Raw genomic sequence first — 21,098 nt, forward strand, 5'->3', positions numbered from 1 at the left:
GTGTTCTGGCTTGATTTTACCTCACTTAATGGGGAAAAAAAGATCAAGTTTAACAGAGTTTCATAGATTGTAAGGCTGGAAGGGACCTCAGAAGATCATTGGGTCCAGGCCCCTGCACCAAGCCAGAAAGACAACTGGGGTCAGGTGACCCCAGCAAGGCAACCATCCAATCTCCTCTTGAAGATTTCCATAGTAGGCGACTGTACCACCTCTGGAGGTAGCTTATTCCACAGTCTGAACACCCTAGTTGTGAAGTAGTTTTTCCTAATGTTAAGCCTCAAACAGCCTTCCAGGAGTTTGTCGGCATTACTCCTATTTTTCCCCAAGGGTGCCCTAGTAAACAGTTATTCGCCAAGCCCCTGATGTACTCCCCTGATGTAGAGGTAAGCTGCTACTAAGTCCCCTCTCAGCCTTTCCTCATATGATTTGCCAAGCAGGCATGTTTCATCTTAAGCTGCATCAGGCAACAGAGGAAGAAGGGCATTTAAGGACATTGTTAGAAAATGTTCCCAGCTCAACAGGAGACTGACAGGCACTTTACAAAAAAACTTATGGAGTAAGTGGAATGTGGTGAAAGGAGTTCAAGCACATAGATTAAAGCTCAGTAGTTATACAAAACAAATTCTCTGCTGCTTTGTTGTGGTTTTTTTAAACACTCCAAAACTCCACTGAACTGAGGGAAAAGGATGACATTTGCAATGTCACTAATGGACGTAAAGTTTTCATTAGTTTGGTGTAGGTCTTCCTCTTCTCTTATGTTTAAATGATAGTGATGTTTCCAGCATTTGAGGTGAGATTTTCATTAGCTAAAAAGGATTTCTGGAACAGGCTGAGCAAAAAAAGGTTCAATAGTTAGGCAATAGTCTGTCTTCTAAGAAGCAGACACAGTTATAGGAGTGCAAGTTGTTTTGAACTGCAAGCTGCATCTTACAGTTTCTACAGTGGATTTAACAAATGCATAGATTAAGGCTTTGCAGATCCTGGAAGGTCGAAAAAGGCTAAGGAAGACCTCCATACACAAGTTTTCAACCCTATTTATGTTGACTAGGGGTCTGATCTAGTGTATTGGAAAAATCCCTAATACAGACACACTTATACACACAAACTATTCCAGCTCTGCAAGTGAAAGAAATTATATCAATTTCAAAGGAAGTTTTTTTCTGGCACAGCTATACCAACAAAACTTTACTGTAGAGAGGGTTTAAGATATGGCAAAAAGTACCATGTGTAAATATGTATTCTGAGGAGTCAAAGTGTATTATCCAACTGCAAAATTCTTCAGGTTGGGATCTCATGTACTTCTACTGTACCATCTGGATTGTGTGCAAACAAACAGCTCCCGATTATGGAATTTACATGTGTAGTTTAATTTTTTTTTTTTAATTATAAAAATTTAGGGAAAAGTAATTCATCATTTCTCTTGTATAAAGATTGCATACAAATACTGAAAAATATTAAATTCACATAATGAAACACCCAATCTAGAGGGAATAAGTTTAAAAATGTATATACAGCCTTTACTCAGCTCTTATGCATATGCATTACAAGATACACTAATGTGTAATAATAACACGAATTCCCAACAACATAATAATTTTCTACCAACTTCAATTTGAATGATATTCTATTACTGTGTATTCAAAGTTTAAGGATTACACAGGAAGAGTTTATAGCATGTCATTTTTATGCAACATATCGCACATATTTGACACAGGAACAGTGAGAGGTTGCAAAAATTGGCAAAGGCACCTTGACGTTAGGTTACAAGGTTAGGTTTATATTTAATTGCCTTAAGCCTTGATCTACACTTAAGGCTATGCAGCTGGTTGAGATGGAGGCTGAAAAAGCTTGTAAAATAAAATCCCAAAATACATATCTTCATTATTTTAATCCCTTTGATATGCTGGTCGCCAAATATATTGCATTTATTTATATTGGATTTACCAACAGCAGCACAAATCAAACTGATTTTTAAAAAACATAGCTTATTAAGAGTACATTAGGTCTAAAGCATTCATATTCTAGAAAGCTATCTTTCAAGAGAGGTATAAAAACAACAGTAAAATAAATGTTCTTTCATTAACATAAATCATACCAATTTCTGTAATAAAATGTTGGATTAGTTTAGTTCCATGAAACAGTGTAGGATGCCTACCAAACCATAAACCAGGCTATATCTGGAAAAAAAATACTAAGTCAGATATGATTATTAATAAATACACCAAATTTAAGACACTTAAAAAAAATTTAGAATGTAGCAGTAATTTCTTTAAATTATAAAATGAAGACCAGACAGTGTCACAGTCTGGACACACACCTTGAAGTTAAGTTTATTTTCTTTATAGTAAAAATGAACTATATCATTTGAATATTTAGTCCCTCTCTATGAAGATAATCTTGTTTCCTAGATTCTTGCAACAACAATCAAATAGTTTACAGGATTGCTTTAAATATGTTTTTATGATACTAGGATGATATGTCAGAAAAAGCTTCATGTCTAAAAGAAAAATTCAGTCTAGGAACAGCCTTAAGTCTTCCCTGAAGTAATTTATGTTCTGAATGTATTAAAATAGTATGGTGGAAAAATATCAAAAAGAGAGAAAAATAGCTTCATCACATTCCCATCAAAAGTAGTGTCAGAAACTGCAAGCTCTTAAGGGTACCTTACAAACATGGCATCCTCCCAGACTGCCTGGCTGGCTTACTGGGAAAAAAGCTAGTTTGAGGCAAAAAGGAGGACTTTATTTTTGAGTTGTATAAGGAAGACCACCAAGCATTATACCAGTTGGAAACTAGAGAAAGAACAGGGAAGGGGTGTTTTGGGGGGGGGGGGGAAGAAAAAAAAAAAAAAAAAATCACACATTCTAGCTTCCATGAAGGTAGGATGACTAGGGATGGACAGAGACTATAAAAATAACTTGGAACTAGACTAGGTCCCAAGAACTCCTTTTTTCTATACAAGCAAATAGACTTTGTTCTTCTCCTGTATATCTTGCTTAGCTTATTAGAAGTGCTTAAAATTAGATAAGAATAAGTATGTCTAAAAGCTACTTGCAGTTTTGAAATAAAGTTTCCTCTAAAACTTTGGCTAACAGACCTCGTAAACTGCAGTATTTTATTCAACAGATGAAACAGTCTCACTGGTCATACATTCCTGTAGAGAGGATCATGCAAGGACCTGAACTGGTCTGAAAGTGGGAGAATTCCAAGATCCTACCCCATGACAAATAAAGGCATGAGCCTTTACAATCTCATTGGGTGGACTCAACCAACCAAAAAAACACCCCCCCAAAAACAAAAAAACCCCATGGTGTAGCCAGCCCTATGACTACAGAACGACTTAAGTATCACACTAAATTGCAGAAGTATCTGTATTAGTAAGGGTCAGAACAAAATTTCAAGGAACATATTAGATTATATTTTATTGCATCTTTCCAGCAAGGATGGAATACACTCTTATGGGAGTAAAATAAATTTTATAATCTCAACCTGAATTTGACATACAACATAAGACACACAAGAATGGTTAAATACATATTTCTAAACAAACTTGCACTTTTTGGATTAAAACAGTATTCTTGCTCTTCTGTGAAGGATTAAGTCATTTACCTTTTAGAAGTTAAAAATACACAGGATCAAGCCTGTAAGTTTTCCTTCTTTAATTATTGATTTCATGAAGTTACACTAGTATGAAACCAAAGAAAGAACAGTGAAGTAACAGGTCTATAACAATAAATAAAATTATGAAAAAAATGTACAGGACGTTCCTTTTTTTAAGAACTGAAGAAATACTTAAATGGTACGTAATCTTAAACAATTATTGTAATGCATATGCATAAAGTAGAAGGGCTAAAGTCACTTAAATTTTACTATTAAGTGCTTAGACTGTACAATCTGTATACTTCTACAAATAGAGTTGTGTGAAATACAGCTTAAATACTGATAAAGTAATATTGACAATTTAGGAATAATTTATTTAAGCTCAAGACAAAGGGTGCTTTTTTAATGAAAAAAAATCAAAATCAAAATTCCCAGGCAAATGCTTGCTACTAAAGAGTTATATCCTACAAACTACTGGTCCCACTTCAGTAAAGCAATGAGGTACATATTTAATTATAGGTAGTATAAGAATGATGTTGTAGCTGTGATGGTCCAGGAATTGAGAGAGGTAAGGATTTCTTAGGGTGTTCTTTTATTGGACCAACTGCATAGCTAGGATAGAGTTAGACAAGCTTTTGAATAAAAGACATTCTTCATCAGGTCATGAAGAAGTCACTAGCTTCAAGTTATGAAGGCACTTTAGCTCTTTAGCGGATTAGAGCCAGAATGCTCAATGCCTGCAGACTCACATGCATAATGGTACCAACAAAGCTGTGTGCATACCAGAGGAAGGCTATATAGGGCATGGTAAGAACAGAGGAGCTGAATACATGACTTCTGTGAACAGTCATAGAAATACAGGATGAGCAGGAAAAAAGTGGAAGTTAAGTCTCATTTAGAGAAGCACTAACATTTTAGAGGAATCTTGGAATCCTCAAGCAGAAAACATGATTCACAGTGGAGAAGCTAAGGAATAAACCTGGAACATGTACCAAAGAAGAAGCTTGTTTCAGATGCATTTCAATCCAGATAATTCCATCTGCATTTTTTTCCACTTCGCAGTCTTTTGGTTTTGGCTTCTAGTCATCCAAGGCAAAATTGCTTGTGGTACACATGAAGACAATAATACAGGCGGCACACAGAAGCATCCTGTTATGGCCAAATACTCCCCCAAATAAGACGCTCATTACAAACCTCGCATCAGTCATCACTGCCTTAGAACCCTTCTCTAGTTATGACCCAAAAAGCATTACCAAATGGAAATTAAAAAACAAAGAAAAACATTGGGAACCTTTGAGGAGAGTTCAGTTCCAGTGGGTTTGAAGGTATGAATAAATGTATAATGCAGGGGGAGGAGGGATGCAGAAATCAAAGAATGCTGCTCTGCCAGGCTGACCAATTTAAAAAAGTTGCGGTAACCATTAGTCTGGATTGATGGCAACAGTCTCAGAGCCAGTTTACATAAACATAGTGTTGCTTGATTTCTTTAAAGAAAGAAACTGCCATCCCCTTATAGAAGCACTAATTCTAATCCACTGCACTATTGCATATTTTATAAATTCTTACAACAGCTTACCAGAGGAATCAAATGAATCAGAAGTTTTCCTAGCTAAGAGTATTTAAAGGCAAAGTATTTTTCTAAGAGAGACCATGTATTTCAAAATATTAGTGTTGAGATAATTTTTAAAAGGCAAAAAAAATCCAAATTCAGAATGGCACTTCATCCTTAACAAAACATTATTATGTATATTAGAAGGAACACAGTATAGCAACACTGAAGACAGAACGTTAGTCTAATTCTAAACCTGGCTTTTGGTGTCATGAGGCTTACATCTTGTTTGCATAATGTAGCTTGTTATTTAAAGAAAAGTGCTAGGTTAATTTTTCAGGTACCTACTTACTTAATTGAAGTTTGTGTTAGGCAAGCATATCTAGAGAAGTTTGGGACGGACACCTTTCAGATGAAGTTTATCTCCAAAAAAATTCAGACTGTTTGCAAATTTAAATTATATTAAAAATGAAATCTTAAAATGTACTGAAATTAAAGTTCTAAGGAAGAGTTTTATTCATTCTAGACAAATAACTCTAATTAAGTCAAGTATGCATTTAATAAAGGGCAATTGAAGGCAATTTATACAATCTTCAAACTTGTTCTTTCACTTTGTGGGAGTTGTTTTAAAGCTAACTGGCTATTTTAATCCAAAATATTAAGAGTACATGAAATAATTATGAATTTCCTTGCTTTTTGAATACCTAGATAGCCTTCTGGAGAAACACTGGGGTTGTGACCAAATTCATCACTAACTTGGTTTACTGAGATCAAGTAATGCTGTTCATAAGAGGTACAGGATTGCCTACTGTTTAACAACTCTCAGATTAGTAAAGTCACCAAGATAGACAATACTTATCTTATTTTAAGATTGGATAAAGTCCAAACTTCAATGCTTAAGTTGGTATTTAATTTAACTAATTTCTAGAAGTCTTTACAGGCTCAATACAACACAAATATTCCATTCTGAAAAAGCCTCAAAGATTTTAAAAGCTATTCTGAACATTTCAATAATATCCGCAAAGCAATTTCTTCTTTAGCAAGGCCAGCAGTAATAGTTTGAAGTCAATCTTCCAAGTCAAAAATAAGGCAGGAAATGCTGGTTTTAGACAAGTGTCCCAAAACAGCTGCCAGGACAAACAAAACTCTAAAAACATAGGGTTCTTGACAAAGACTTGGAGATATTGTCAAGATACATGTATTGAAACTCTAAACTTTTAAAGATCTATGGAACCCTTGTTTAAATTCCACAAAAAATTCGGTATTTTCACTTTCAAAAGACGCATAGTTTTAACAACTTATTTGATGAAAAAAGAACTACACACTAATAATATTGAAATGCATCTATAAAATATCTGAAAATTTTCTTAAACCACAGCATAAACTGCATTTATTCTCTGAATATTTAGTCACTGGGCACCAAAGATAGAAGTGCACTGTGCAACATTTTTCTTCACTTCAAAACAATGTATAGTTTCACAAAGCTTTTTAAATGTTGTGTTCCAAATAACAGAAGTACCAAAATTAATGGTAAAATTGAATTATGAGTCAGGTTAATTGGTTTAACTCTTGTCTGTCAATATATTTTGTGACTAGAGATTTATTTTTGTTTGGGAAAATAGGAATAAACTGGTCATTTATGCCAATCCAATGTAGTTTTTACTTGAAACATTACATCCTGAAGGCCACTAACAAAAGAAGATTGTTTAACCGACTTGCATTGAGTTAACATAGCATTACAGCCATTCTTCTCCATAGTTTTCCTATATATGGTGGTGGACTCCCTCTCTATAGTGTGCACATGTACATCTGCACGTACGTGCATATTTTCAGTTTTGCCACTTTCAGAAGGTAGTAGACAATGAATTATTTTTATTCATCATTTTAAATCAAATTTAATATGCATCACAGCTGGCATTAAGGAGTAGGACAATTTTAAAACATTATTCATGCCACGTTGTATTCAATAATATTAGGTGATTTACATATGGTGAAAGCATTTTAAATTTCAAGGAACACTCATTTGGTTGGCCAATTATGGTAGGTAGTTTTGACTTCAATCCTTACCTGCAGCAATTATTCATAGGACCCACAACTTCCAGTACATGGTTAGAGCTACACGAGAAATCACAAGCATACTGAAGTAGCGTGCTTGCAAGACAGTGCACTGCTGAGTTGGGGGAAGTTCAGGTTTATGTGGGTGACTTGAGAGTAAGAAAAAAAGACATGAAACTAGTCAGTGAAAGTAAAATCTGCCCACTGTTGGGACAAGCTGGAATGCCTTCTTAACTAAGTCACAGCTCACAGAACCAAAAGAAACTCTGGTGTAATCACAGATTACAGACAAGCCTCCTGCTGATACTGTTGACTTTCACATATTTCAGCCTAATGAAATCTGCATGAATCAGTTTTGGGTTGAGGACCATTCCCACATTTGAAAAGCTTATTGCAGAATCCTGGTGCGACAAAAGCACAGAAGGAACAGGTGTCAGCATGATAAAGACAGTTTATTTTAGAGTTCAAGGAGCAGGTCCTTGTCATACACATTCAGAACTCTTGTGAACTCAGTTTGAAAGTGTGCCTGTAATATTTCACATTAGCAGCAGCAAGCTGGTCTGTCATAGATGCTATTTCAGAATCTGCTAATTAATGTAATGAAATATTAACACAAATAGTATGGGCAAGCAAAACGTCACCATGAGATAAGCTAAGATGTGAATTCATAGTTTATCAACTACTCTATAACAACTGCCTGTATATACAACCTTTTCAAATGATAAATGCAAAGTAGTTTATTCCTCAATGAAAGAGCATGTACCACCACATCTGAACCTTCTGTAAAAATCACAGCTTATGTTACCTCGCAATAATGTGTTTGTGCGGCCATACCCAGTGTGATATCAAAATAATCAGACCTACATAAAGCCATCTACACTTAATTACCCAAGCTCTATCCTTTGAGAACTTCGGAATATACCATTTTCAAAGGATTAAGTGTTACCTACCTTCCTCCTCTGAGATAGACTGAGGGCAGCGAAGTCATTAAACAAGGATGAATTTGGTGAAGTTAGTGGATCTGTAAAAAGAATGTTGGAAAATATATGGCAGCACTGTTTCAACATGAACTAGAAAAAATTTTTGTAGTAATTTAAAAATGTACATTAAGCACATAAATCTTTTCCTCTGCCAAAAGGTGAAGCTGACTTTACTATCTATCTAAGTTGTTAAAGTGTTATGCTTTTAGCAGGTTATATATGAATACACAATTAATATGGCATTCCTTACCATAATTTTAAAAATAAATAAATAAATAAGTGTCTCTAACCAATTTAATACCTTATGCTATTTAAAGCAACAACAAAGCCTTCATCTCCATTACCTGCATGGTTTAATCATCTACTACTTAATCCTGTCGGCTGTCTTTCCATTATATGGGTGCATCTATACGTTGCCCTATGGTGATGTAGCGATGCACTACGTAGCCGTACAGTGCTCTATGGGAACTTAATGATCACAGGGGTCTACACGTGGTCACCAGCTACAATGCAATAGCAATGCACTCCCCAGTACAGCTCACCGTATCAGCAATGTAGTGGTGGTATCTAACCATGCACTACATGCACAGCGCAGTAACTACCCATACTGTGCCATGCTTTAGTATTACCAAAAGGAAGCACTAAAAACAGCAAGGTGTAGACATGACCTATATGTAAATATCTGAACAAAAACCAAGACAGCCAAAACTAATATTTGATAATAGCCTTTTTTTTTTGGGGGGGGGGGAGGGGGGAAGGAGGGGGAGGGCAGCTAGTTTTCCCTTCAGAATCAACAGGGCCAGGAACTGGATATATTAGTGGCATACCACAAAAGAGGAAACTTAAGGTTAAATATTGATTTAAAAAAAACACAAAAAAAAACAAACACATGGGTGTTAGAACACAAATCCACTTTTAAGTGCACCCCAGAGAAGCAACTGCAAAGTTCCAAATTTGTCACTTTGATACTTCCACAGCTGAGTTTCAAAAATTCAGTCTGGTTTCCTTCCTTAGGCTTCAGTATCAATATTTGATTTTTAAAATCAGGCCCAATTCCTGCAAAACTATTTTATACCTATATTTCAAAGCCTTGAATGGCTAATTGTATAGAACTACTAAATAAGTGCACCTCTTAACAAAGCCTATCCTATAAGTAATTACTGGAGATGAAGAATGAATAATAAATACAATATGACATCAGGAAGTCAAAATGGCAGAACCTGCAAGGCAGCTGAACGTAGTCATTGATTCTTTTGTTTTTACTTATAAACTGAGCAAGTGAATCAGTTGTGCACTTAAGTCCATAGAAACAAGACTCCGTAATACCACTTACACAAAGCTTTTCAAAGCAGCATCATATTTAAAATATAGGTTCTTGCCATTTGGAAGTGGGAGGTATTTCCTTAATTAGTCAGATTAACATCTCCAAGAAAGATTACTACTACAAACAATGTAGTGCTTTTGTACTATTAAAGTAACTATGAAGAGCATTATGACATTCAATGCTGTCGCTCATTTGAGTTCATCATTAATTTTAAACTAATTACAAGTAAATATTTTTTCTTGATTGTCAGTAACACAAACAACAAGACCTGAAAATAAATCTATAGAGCTTTCAGACTGATATTGTATTTTTGAAAAATACAGGATGCTGTAGCAGAACCAAAAACAGAGATAGGCATACAAGATAACAGACATTTTTGTATGAATGAAGTATTAGAAGACAGTACAGTAGGAAAGGGGGCAAGGTATATCTAGAGCTATGACTAACATCTATGCACAATGCATGCTGGAATGATGTAATGTATACCACAGAAGCCTGAAGAGCCAAAACATTATTTTTGATGTCAAGTCTCTCTACATGAAACTCCTGGTCAGAGTATAATAGTCTGTTTTTACACTTTGGCTTTAAAAAGAAATGCAGAACATGAGGTGATAAAACAGAACAAACTTAGCTCAGTTTGTAAGTAAAATAGATTTAAGAAGTACATATCTAAATACAAGATAAACTGCACATTCATTTCTCCCCTACCCCGCCAATTAATATTACTTGCTTAAAAAAACAAACCATGATAAAAGGGTTATCATGTAAAAGCAATTACTTTAACTGCTACTTAGAAGCATCAGGGCATTTTAGTAGATAACCAATACGTTAACGGTTTCAGTTAAACCAACAAAGACAAATGTATTACATTTTTCCTCATTAAAGCAAAAAAGCAGAGTGAAAAAAATCAGGAAGTTCAACAGTAATTTGGCTTTGGATTATAATCTAAAAACTGCATAGCACATACACTAGTTAAGATAGACTTCTATCAAATCTCAGTAAGACTAAGGAAAAAGCAGCTCTCTCACAACCAAGCTTACCCTGCAGGGATAGTCTCTAAGCATACTTTCAAACAGTTATTTAAAAGTTCTTACCATGGCCTGCATACTGCTTGGCACTTTCATTGAGAAGGCTAGGGGAACTGCTGCTATTTGTCATCCTCTGCAAAAAGTGAAAGACAAAAATTGTATATATAAAATAAACCTATTAATGCAGTAGGTGAGGGCATGTGGGCTAATATTTGTGTGTGTGCAAGTTAATGCTAATTACAAGACTAACAGACTGGCACAGCCTCAGGGAAATAAGGGGGCATGAGCTCTCCCTCCCCCAGCTACTAGAGTGTGCAAAACAGATTGACTGCTAAACACTGTTGTGAATTCCCAAAGAAACATTTCTAATGAAAAACGATGCAAAACCAAATGTTATTTTTAGTGTGAAAATCCTTTATCTACATAAATTGTTCAGCATGGAGACCTTACTGCACCTAAAGGTTGTAAAAAAATTTAGATAAGCCAGTGATTTATCTCCTTTGAATGTTCCTTTCCGCAACTCCTCCAGAACCCCTCTTCCTCTCCTTATATGCTATAACTAAGGAGACTTTTCCTGTGGAGAACAGTCAAATTAGTACACCCCTACAGCATTTGATGGCCTCTTTTCACTGACAGAATTCAAAACAACCACACAGCCTGGCTTTTAGGAGAACTACACGATTCTTGTAGTCTGACATGTTTCAAGAACCCCTGCAGGGATAGCAGCTAGCAGCAGTCTGTGCAGTGGGAACAAGAGTTTAACAGTTCCTTTCTTTAACACTGTTTACCATCTCCTTTGGAAAGAATTACAAACTACAAGTGTTGAAAGGTAGTCCCTCAGAGGTAATCCTTACACTTCTGCTCAACTACTGTCAGGCTAAACTCTACTCATGTAAAGAAAGGCAAGGAATCCGGCTAAATACAGACTTCAATTCCATGCCACCCAGTTCTTTGGACAGAAAAGTCAATGCTTTGAGGTGTGGCCCAGTGGAAGGTGAAGAGGCACTTGAGAGCCATCTCTATCTATACTATTCGTAGAAATTAACAATTAGGAGTCAAGAAATTAGAAGTTAGGATAGACATTCTGAGAGGTGAGGAGAATCAAGTGAAAACTCCACAACTTGAAACAATTCACCAAAAGCAGAGAAAGCTTAATTATATGTATATAAAAGAATGTAAATGGATTTTAAGTAAGAAAAAAGTATTTTTCTAAACTAACTTACATTTATGGTACCATACAAAAGATGAAGACAAAAAACCACCACATAAAAGCCATTTAGGTACACAGCCAGATGGCTTTGGATGCAACCCTCAACAACGTACTCAGTCAAGATATTCTCTTTGTCAGTTATCTTGTTCAATTCCATGCGTAACATTATTTCATGCTACAGCAAGCATTCTGTTATAATAAGGTCTATGTCACACTTCACCACAGTTCCCAGGAACCTTCTATAACCTCTTTCATGATTTTTGAAGCAGTAATGCATTGGGAGTGACACACTGTTCCCATATTTGATTCTGTAGAGTTGAACTTGTACAACTAAACAATAAAAGGCTTACTGATCAACAGCAGTGAACTCCTTTCCATAGAAGCAAGTCTTCAATTCGTTAAGAAAATGTACTTACCACTAAAATGAAGGCACCCTTAACTAAATTACCAATAAGCCCAACCCCATCTCCACCCAGGAACAAAATGAGAAGGATAGAGATGGGGCAGTTCAAGAATTTCAGGCATATATTAACTGAGTCTTCAATAAACTGACGAATACTTTTTTCCCCCTACATTAGGCATTGCTTCTATTTACAACTTAGGTAATATTTATGATTCTAGACTTGAGTACAATTCTCTGCACTACAGAAATTGTATACCTGCATCTCAAGAGCCAATTCTGCCATTACTATACTTGATTACATTAAGCATAAAGGCCGAATTGTGTACCAAGAACCAGAACAATGATACCAGGCACTGGCACTTAGTTTGATCAATCTTTTCCTCATACCCAATTGAAAGTGGAGTTTCTGTATCTTCTTAGTTCTTGATAACAAGTGTTAATCTAGCACATGATAATGTTGGCACCCCCTTCTTGGAGAAGACTACAACAGATAAGCCCAGTGCGTTAGTGGATTTCTGGATTAGTCACCAACCAATCTGGCATTTCTTCTTTTATTATGTTTCCTTATATAGTTGGGCCAGTATAAGAACGGCTGTAGCGGTGGGTCTGAGCCAATGCCTACCTCTGTATGCTCTGAGGTTCACCCCAAAATCTGCTGAAATTTCAGCTGGAATGTGAGATATTCTCTGTACCCAGCTGTGCAGAGTGGTCCACAATCAACAAGTTTTGTTTTACTTTCTGGCATGTGCCCTCATCTCCATCTACAAAATGGAGCACCATTAACAGCAACATCAATTTTACATTGACCAATATCTGGAAGAGAACTTCCAGCTTTCTTAAAACATTATCTTTTAAAATAAGGTCAGAGAAAGTGAATTACAGCCAGCTAGAGAGAAATAAGGCAGGCCTATATAAATATCAACTGGTAAGGGAGAAAAGAACAGGGACAGAAAGAAAACCAGCCCATAAATTAAGAAGAGTAATCTAAGAACAGACCTTCTGATATAAAACTTTAGGTAGGATAGAAACTTTGGGACATTTAGCTCAATTAAAACTCTTGGGGGGAGAAACATCCAGAAAGTAAGGAAATCACCAAACCCCCCCCCCCCCCCCCCCAAAACAAGTTAGACAAATTGGAACAGAACTCAAACATCCCACAATAAGAAAATCTACTAAGACTTGAAGAAAAAAAAATTAAACGAGTCATGAGAAGCTAGGGAATCATTAGAAATCTGTTAGAAAGCAATTGGCACTGGCCATCAAAAAAACCCCAACTCTCGACAATGAGCATCCCATATGTTCATAGTCCAGCTTCTATTTCTGGTATTCTGGCTACAAGTTCTGATGGTAGATAGGACAAGACAGGTTTTGAAGGGAAAAAAAGTAGCGTCAAGTGCCATCTTAGCTATTTCAGCCTCTCTCATGCCTTTCTACCCATTTCAGCAGAATTTTCACATGCTCATTGTAAGACAGGCCAGGCCCTCAAGCTTTACCTGAAACAAGTAAAAAAAATTCTTGTGAGCTTAGTCCATTTAAATTTTGCACCAATTCATTTGATCAATCTGTGCAAAACGTATACACAAGTAACTCCTTAATTGCATTTCTGACCACTGGGATAATGAGGAGGCCAAGAATCATATTCAGTAAATCTACATTCTGCAGCAATTGCAGGATGGATAAAAGTTGAATTCAAAAACTTGAAAACAAACCAAACCATTCTAATTTACAAAAAGTTTGGTTTTTGTTTTTTAAATAAAAAATAGATGCACACACTTAAGTTTACAACCATCTGTCCCAAGAGCCAAGTCCGTTAAGGTAATAATGGAAATAAGTAGATTCTACCTCCACAAACCCTCAATTCACTATGTTAACTTTTAGATTTAATTAAATCTTTGTCAGAATAGTAATATTCATTATACATATTATGCATATGCCACAGCCTGCTTTCTTGCACAATATTAAGTAGATATTCTATGCATGAGGCAATAAATTTGCCTCCAAGTCCAAGTATATAAAAACTGACCATACATGTTTTTTCTTTATTAGTGTTGTAATATAATGGAGATGACCCACCCAATATGTGAGGAGCAAGATCTGTTTGGCAACGTGCTTTATCAGATCAGCTATATAGCTGGGAGATGAGGAAGGCTTGTCTAACCTAACTCATTCACTGTGCCCACCAAGTTGATTTGGCTAGGTTGTATTAATCTGATACCACCATTTATTACTGCAGCAGGAAGACTGTTGGAGGTTCTTACATATTAGCCAATACAAGATCTCTTGTATCATTTTCCCCGATGAGTTGTCACAAAAATACTTAAAAAAAAAAAAAAAAGTTAGTAGCTCACTACATACAAATTTCAGTTAGGCTAAGCAGTTGCCTACTAGTTCAGGTCCTAGGATTGGCTGAAGTGCCATTCCAAATCCCAAAGGAGATGAATCAAGTTTAAGGTCAGTAAGCAGTATACAAAAGGTGATGGGATTTTGACTTTTAATTTCCCTAAGGTGGAAAAACAAGATTGAAAGTTAAAAAGAAAAAAGGAATGAGTGGAGCAAAGCAAGTTTTTCAAAATGAAAATTAATTAGGCTATGAAGAAAATATTTTTATTCATAAAGGAGAGACTAAAGTTGACAAAAACAGATTTACCCTTTAATAAAGTTACATCTTTTAAGTGACTGGCTTAAAAAAGCAAAGGAAATCTGTGCCTTTACAGAAAACATGTATTTTTAAAATTGCTTCCTTCTACTGCAAAAAAGTTATGGCAAGACTGAAAGAATCTTATCCATGTAATGTCATCACCCGTCTCTCTAGCAGAGAAACTTTTAGAAAGTATTAACTCCAGTAAAATAGTTGACATTCACCTTATAAAAATTATGTCCTTCACATTTAAAATGTAATTTGATATTGAGACGTTATTTTTTTTTCTTTAAAAAGGAAATGTAAAATAGAGTATGCATTGCTGCTATTGTAGAATGTGACACCTTTCATATTTTTGTATTGCATAAAAGTGATATATTTTTCTAGCCTGCAACTAGTTTGGGGTCCACCAGAGAGAAAGCAGTTATAAAATGCAAACGCTATTTTAGTTATTCTGTGAATAGTCAAACAAGTTACTACTACAGAATTGACTATACTTTAGTGAAGAAACAATGGTGTCACTATAGATATACTTCTATCTGAACATGATTATGCTAGATGTTTTCAGAGGCCTAAAAGGACTGCTTGAGCTCAGCAGGAATGCAGTGAAAGCAATAAAGGTTCCTTGGGTGAATTTGATATCTTTTATTAGACCAACCCAAATGGTTGGAGAATAGTTATTAAGCAAGCTTTTGGGTTCAAAAACCCTTCATCAGGCTAAGGAAGCTTCAGCAGTTGCTGTGTGCTCTTCCAGGATGGAAACAATGCCTTCCAGTCAATGTTTCAAAATCAAACTTGATTTTTTTCTTATTTATCTTCCCGTTTTGCATAGTTCATTTCCAACAACAAAATTATGCATGATAACAATTTGAGTAAAACATAGCATCAGTAGACTACACAATTTATTGTGTCCAATAGAGAGGTAATTGAATGAAAATGTAATGGCTTATGATACAAGATGCCACAGATGATAATTCTAATCGTTTCCTCCATGCATCATCTATGAAATTATAAATAAGGTAATACTGGCCTGGCGTTACTGTAGCATAAAAATGTTCAAAGTTAAACCACTGATGGGAAACAGGTATTTTTGTGCTTGTCCCAATAAACAAGAATGACTTTATGACTGATAAGTCCATGACTTAACCTCAGTTTAAACTAAATCACTCTGGACAACTAACATAAAATCAGTTCAAATTAAAAAAAAATTTGCAAAGCAGTTTTATGGTTGGTCTTAATATGGTATGTGGACCCACATGCTGAAACTGTTTTTGGATTACAATTCCTTTCAGAATCAGTAATAAACTAATGCTTGTATATTTGAGATATGTTAGCAGTTCATAAATATTCAAAACATTGTTCTGGTCAGAGATCCTTTGTTGCGTTTGATACTTATTCGCTGAACCCAGATATGTTTGTTCATTTTTGTATCAAGTTTTGTAATATTTGTTTTTAGCTAGCAATTCTCTCCCTCAAGCAATGCAAACAACCTGTACCAGGAGACTTTTGGATTCTTCAGTGGAAATTTATTTTTAAGAGACCTCTTCAGGAAAGAGAAAATACAAGCGCAACTCTTGCTATCTAAAGTTTTGCTGCGATAAATCTTCATTCATCCACTCATTCCTCCCTGTTAGTGTTTGGATTGGTTAGCTATACAAGCGTGTGGATCTTGCCAACAACTGCCTGGAATATTTGTGAGGGAACATCAAGTTCATGTGATTAAGCATAGAAAAGTCACGACAAGATAAAGCCTGCAAATGTGAATAATTCTCTTTGAACATAATGCATTAAAAAGTTAGGATAACATTGTCAAAGAGATCTAGAGCGACTTAAGGTGACAAGCTCGAGCCCTCGCCACCTCCAAATCTACCACCACTGCCACAATGGGTACCCCTGTGCCCTGGGCTGGATCTGCCCCATGGTCTGAATCCAGCCAGAGACCCCAGGCGAGTTTGACACCTGTGATGTAGAACAATTATTCCTTTTGTTTAACCCCATTACATTAACAAATCTCTTTCCCTGGACCATCACAGCTATACCACCCCTAGATACAGAAATGGAAGCAAAATTTTCATCTGCAATGGTGTTGCGGGCAAGATGAAGCACTACTGCCAGAACAGAAGATGCTGTAATTGCTATCCCATTGATAAAACATCTGAAATGGTCAAAAAAATTCTGAAGTCATTACAACAATATGCAAAGTATTATTCTGATAAAGCTCACAAGACAACATAAAAACTAAGACAGAAATAGAAATGTCCCACCCCAATCTGATTTTCTGCACAGCTGTTCTAGATATTTTCTAAAGATTGATCATCAGAGTTGCAGTGTGCATTCACCTTGGGATTAGACACTCATGCATCTATTGTCAATATGGAAGTTAGCTCCAAACTGTAGCTGTACTTAGATTAAAATGTGAAAGCTATAATGTAGGTAAGTATTTTGGAGATGGCAGTCATATGCAGACAAAACCACACAGAAGTTTTAGTAGTTTAGATGTCAAAAGATTGCAAGCCACCTGCTTCTTCCACACCATTTTCTTTCCTCTAGATACTACCAAAGAGAAAACTGTTTCATCTTTCCCCTATATGCCCAAGTTGTTCTCTTCCTAGAAAATGACTGCCTCTTATGTAGCAGTATCCAGCATTGTTTTGTTCAGGACCTCTGTGTTGCTGTCCAGGTACATGACATAATGAATTCCCTTTATTCTAACAGTCCTTCATTAAGGTGTAGTATCTCCTTGAAATGTGTTATAACAAATTTCATACAGGTCAGACTGGAAAGAAAATAACCCTAAAAAAAAAAAAAAAAAAAAAAAAAAAAAAAAAAAAAAAAATGCAACCACTACAGACAGACAAATCATTGTTTAGCTGTCAAAGTTCCTGGCTTGCAAACAGTGACACGCTGCTTTTCTTTGGCTTACAAAGAAAAAGAATTTGACATGAAGAATTGCTTCCCTTTGCAAACAATCTCAAACTTGGCTGGCATGGTTAGCATATACAGTCCTATTTATAACATACCCCAGGCACAAATGCTTGAGTTAAAGCAACAGCTGGACTTTTCCAAAGTATTATGCAAGAATAGATGATTTGAAATTGTGGAAGTCCTATATTAAAATGTAATTTCAACAACCACCTCTCAGAGAATAACATTATGTTCTGTAATAAATTTGTGGTTTATGGACATTTGGGGCACTTTTACATGTGCTCTGACATGTTCCGATTAGAATGCATCAGAGCAGACTCAATTAATCGAGTCTGCTGGAGCATTTCAGCCAGAACGCTCCATGTATTCAGCACCCTCATTTTTCAAAATGGTGATGGTGGAAACTAACTAAAGCTCAAATGAGCTTTAGTTAAAGCACTCCCACCACCATTTTGAAATGCAGGAACTCTGAATACATGGGACGCTGAGGGCTCTATAATGACAGTGGCTCCCAAGAGCCGCTCTAATTAAAATGCACCACACTACATCCCAGAGCATGTGTATAGGTGCCTTTTATACTTCTTTTCCTACTAGATCTTTGCCCCCACCTCCCTTCTAGCAACATATTTACTCAAATCAACAGGATTGGGGACACTTAACAGGGTGCATAAATTTTAGAAATATTTTGACCTCAATTTTTTCAAAAAATTCTCTGGGTACCAATATCAGCATGACTAGTTATGCTATCCCATTGGGCTATATCATTACAGTACTAAAAAAAAAAAAAAAAAAAAGTGAAATTTTTTGGCATTTGATTTTGGGGGGTTTTTTTTGTTTTTTGTTTTTAACCGTGGAAAAATCAGAGCTCCCCCTTCCCCTCACTCTCAAGTCAAATCCCTCGAAGCCCTGCTGGTGCCCCCCACCCCCTGGCCCTGCCAGTGCCCCCCAGCCCCTCACAGCCCCTGGCCCTGCTTGCGCCCTTCATGCTTCCCCCCACCCCAACCACAACCCCCTGCGCCCACCCCCAGCCCTGCAGAAGGGGGCCACCAAAGCTAAAGGGCCAGGGACCCAGGTCTGCATCCACATGTCCGTCCATCCAACCCCGTCTGTCCCCGTCCCCTCCCCCGGCAGCGCCCAAGCCCCAGCTGCCGCCCCCAGGAAGCAGCGGCTGCTGGAGTGTGGAGCCCAGTCCCCCCCAGACCCCCAACTGCAGACTTCAGGGGGGCAGCTCCCCACTGGTGCAAGCACTCCTGCAGAGGGCAGGAGGGACCCTTACCCCCCAGATCTGTGCACAAGGTGGGAGTTGGCAGGGGTTGTTAACTGTGGACATGGGCTCCCCACTCTTCTGCCCCCCCCAGCCTCCGCAGCCCAGCCGGTGCGACCTGGCACTGCAGGGCAGAGCAGGACCAGCCAGGGAAGCTCCTTGCTGCTGAGAGGTCTGTGCTGCCCTGGCGAGGCATCTCCTACATGCATGGCAGCAGCAAGGGGCACAACCCCACACCATTGCCCCTGCTGCTGTGGCGCAGGCAGGGGATACCTCACCAGCGATGTGCAGAGTTCACCATGGCAAGGAACTTCCCTGCACAGCCCTGCTCTACCCTGCAGCACCAGATTGCACCCACTGGGCTGTGGAAGTCCCAGGGGAAGACAGCAGGGCAAGGAGCTGGCACCCACCCTGTGCACATATCTGGAAGTGTGCGCAGTGCCACAGAGCCAGCCCTACCCCCACTCCCTAGACAAGCTGCTTGTGACCTCATCCCACTCCCCGCCAGGGCCCTGCCGCTGCACACTCCAGCCCCGAGTCCAAGCCCCACACACTGCCCAGCTGGGCAGCAGCCCCAGCCCTGCCCAACTCCCTCCCTCCCTATAGGGGTCTCAATTCCCACTCCTCTCCCAGACTTACCTGTGGAAGCTGCTCTCCAGGATGCCTGGCAGCCATGTGCATACACATTCACATGACACTCCCTGCCTGACTGACTTCCTCCCACTCCCCTCAGTCCCTTGTAGGCTGGAACTGTGCCAGCCTGCAGACAGCTCTTTGTAAACGTGTAAAATCCACGGGTCTCTTCACTAAAATGAAAAATCTGCGGTTTCCATGGGTAAAGGGGGAAATCTGTGTTTTTTTTCCAATTTCCTCTGGGAAACAGAAAACCTGGATCCCTGGAGATCAGTAGCAGCATTAATTGCCATGGCTCTCTAAGCAACTCAACACTGCCACCCTGCCAAATCTCCAGAGCCATGGGAAGCCCTATGGGCTTGACGACACAGCCCCAGAGCTGTATTCAGTGCGCCCAACTGCACGCTGAATCAGGCCCATGGATAGACATCATGCCACTCCTCTGGCCAAAGGGCTTACATATACATGCATACATACATATTTTTGTTAGTCTGTAAAGGTGCAAATCTACCTTGCCTTCTAAAAGCCTAATGTCCACCAAACTTCAAGCCCCTGCTCCAAGGCAAGGGAATACTACAGCTGCCCAAGTCATAAAACTTAAGGGAAAATTCTCAGAAACAGCTGGACAAGTTTGGCTAAATTTTTCAAAAAATGACAGCCTGAAGCAAATACCCAGCATGGACGATTCCAGCTCGTAAGGTAAAAGTCTGACAAAACAATGAGTAACTGAAAATAAAGTCTAGAAGTGGAAGCTGTCGTGTAACTTTAACCATAGATGGCTCTATTTGCCCCTTTAAAATAAAGAAAACTTTATCTTTTCCATACCATACCTCAAAAACAAAAATTGAACAAACCTAATTCTCTTCCACTTTTATTTTAATCAATAACTTCACCAACTAAGAGGAAAAGAGCTTCATAAAAGCAGCACTCCCGTGATGTGCAAAAGGAAAGTTACTTGTAGTGCTTTTTATTGGAGCACATGAACTTTGAAACACTTCTGGTATTTCACCAGAACTTGATTTTCTTAACTGTCTTAGAATACCAATACAGCATCTTTCTTCAGGCTTTTCCAAAGAATATGGATTGAAGTTCAGAGGTATTTGTTGCAAGTTTACTGTATTATCATACTTGTTGGTAGATATATATTTAATGTTGAAAAATAAGTGGTTCTTGATCTTTTTAGATTCTAGGTACCCCTTATAATTTTCTCAATTTAGCAGTACCGTAATTAAGAACCAATGTTGTACCACCTCAGCTTACCTCAGTGGTTCCCAACCTGGGTGATACCACCATCACAGCCAGATGAAAGTGCTTTGCATGTCTCTGATAAATCTCATTCAGGCAAGAGTGCCTGCTCCTGCAACAGCCCTTCCAGGTCTGGCCCTACATGCTCCTTCTGGAAATAGATGCATGTAGGACAGCTGTGGCACAGCAGTCTGGAGAAACATGCTACCACCATCTCCTGGTACAAGTGTCCTGTGGGGCCAAA

The 21,098-nt window shown here is 37.8% G+C and overlaps 1 protein-coding gene across 5 annotated transcripts in view; it reads right to left on the reverse strand.

Annotated features, from left to right (window-relative positions):
• The window catches only part of PAN3 (poly(A) specific ribonuclease subunit PAN3), a 128,968-nt gene that overhangs the window by 81,983 nt on the left and 25,887 nt on the right, over positions 1 to 21,098 (reverse strand). For 4 of the 5 annotated variants that reach the window (XR_009458885.1, XM_059720187.1, XM_059720199.1 and 1 more), the window contains exons 3-4: positions 10,603 to 10,669; positions 8,155 to 8,225 (exon numbers count right to left, since the gene is read on the reverse strand). The exons of the other annotated variant lie outside the window; for it this stretch is intronic. Coding sequence is in view for 3 of the 4 variants with exons in the window: in XM_059720187.1 (XP_059576170.1) it covers positions 8,155 to 8,225; positions 10,603 to 10,669 (138 nt within the window). In the remaining variant the exon portion in view is untranslated. The remainder of the gene's footprint in view (positions 1 to 8,154; positions 8,226 to 10,602; positions 10,670 to 21,098) is intronic. 5 annotated transcript variants of the gene reach the window in all.

This window comes from Alligator mississippiensis, chromosome 1 (assembly GCF_030867095.1).
Source record: "Alligator mississippiensis isolate rAllMis1 chromosome 1, rAllMis1, whole genome shotgun sequence".
NCBI classification, from domain to species: Eukaryota; Metazoa; Chordata; order Crocodylia; family Alligatoridae; genus Alligator; species Alligator mississippiensis.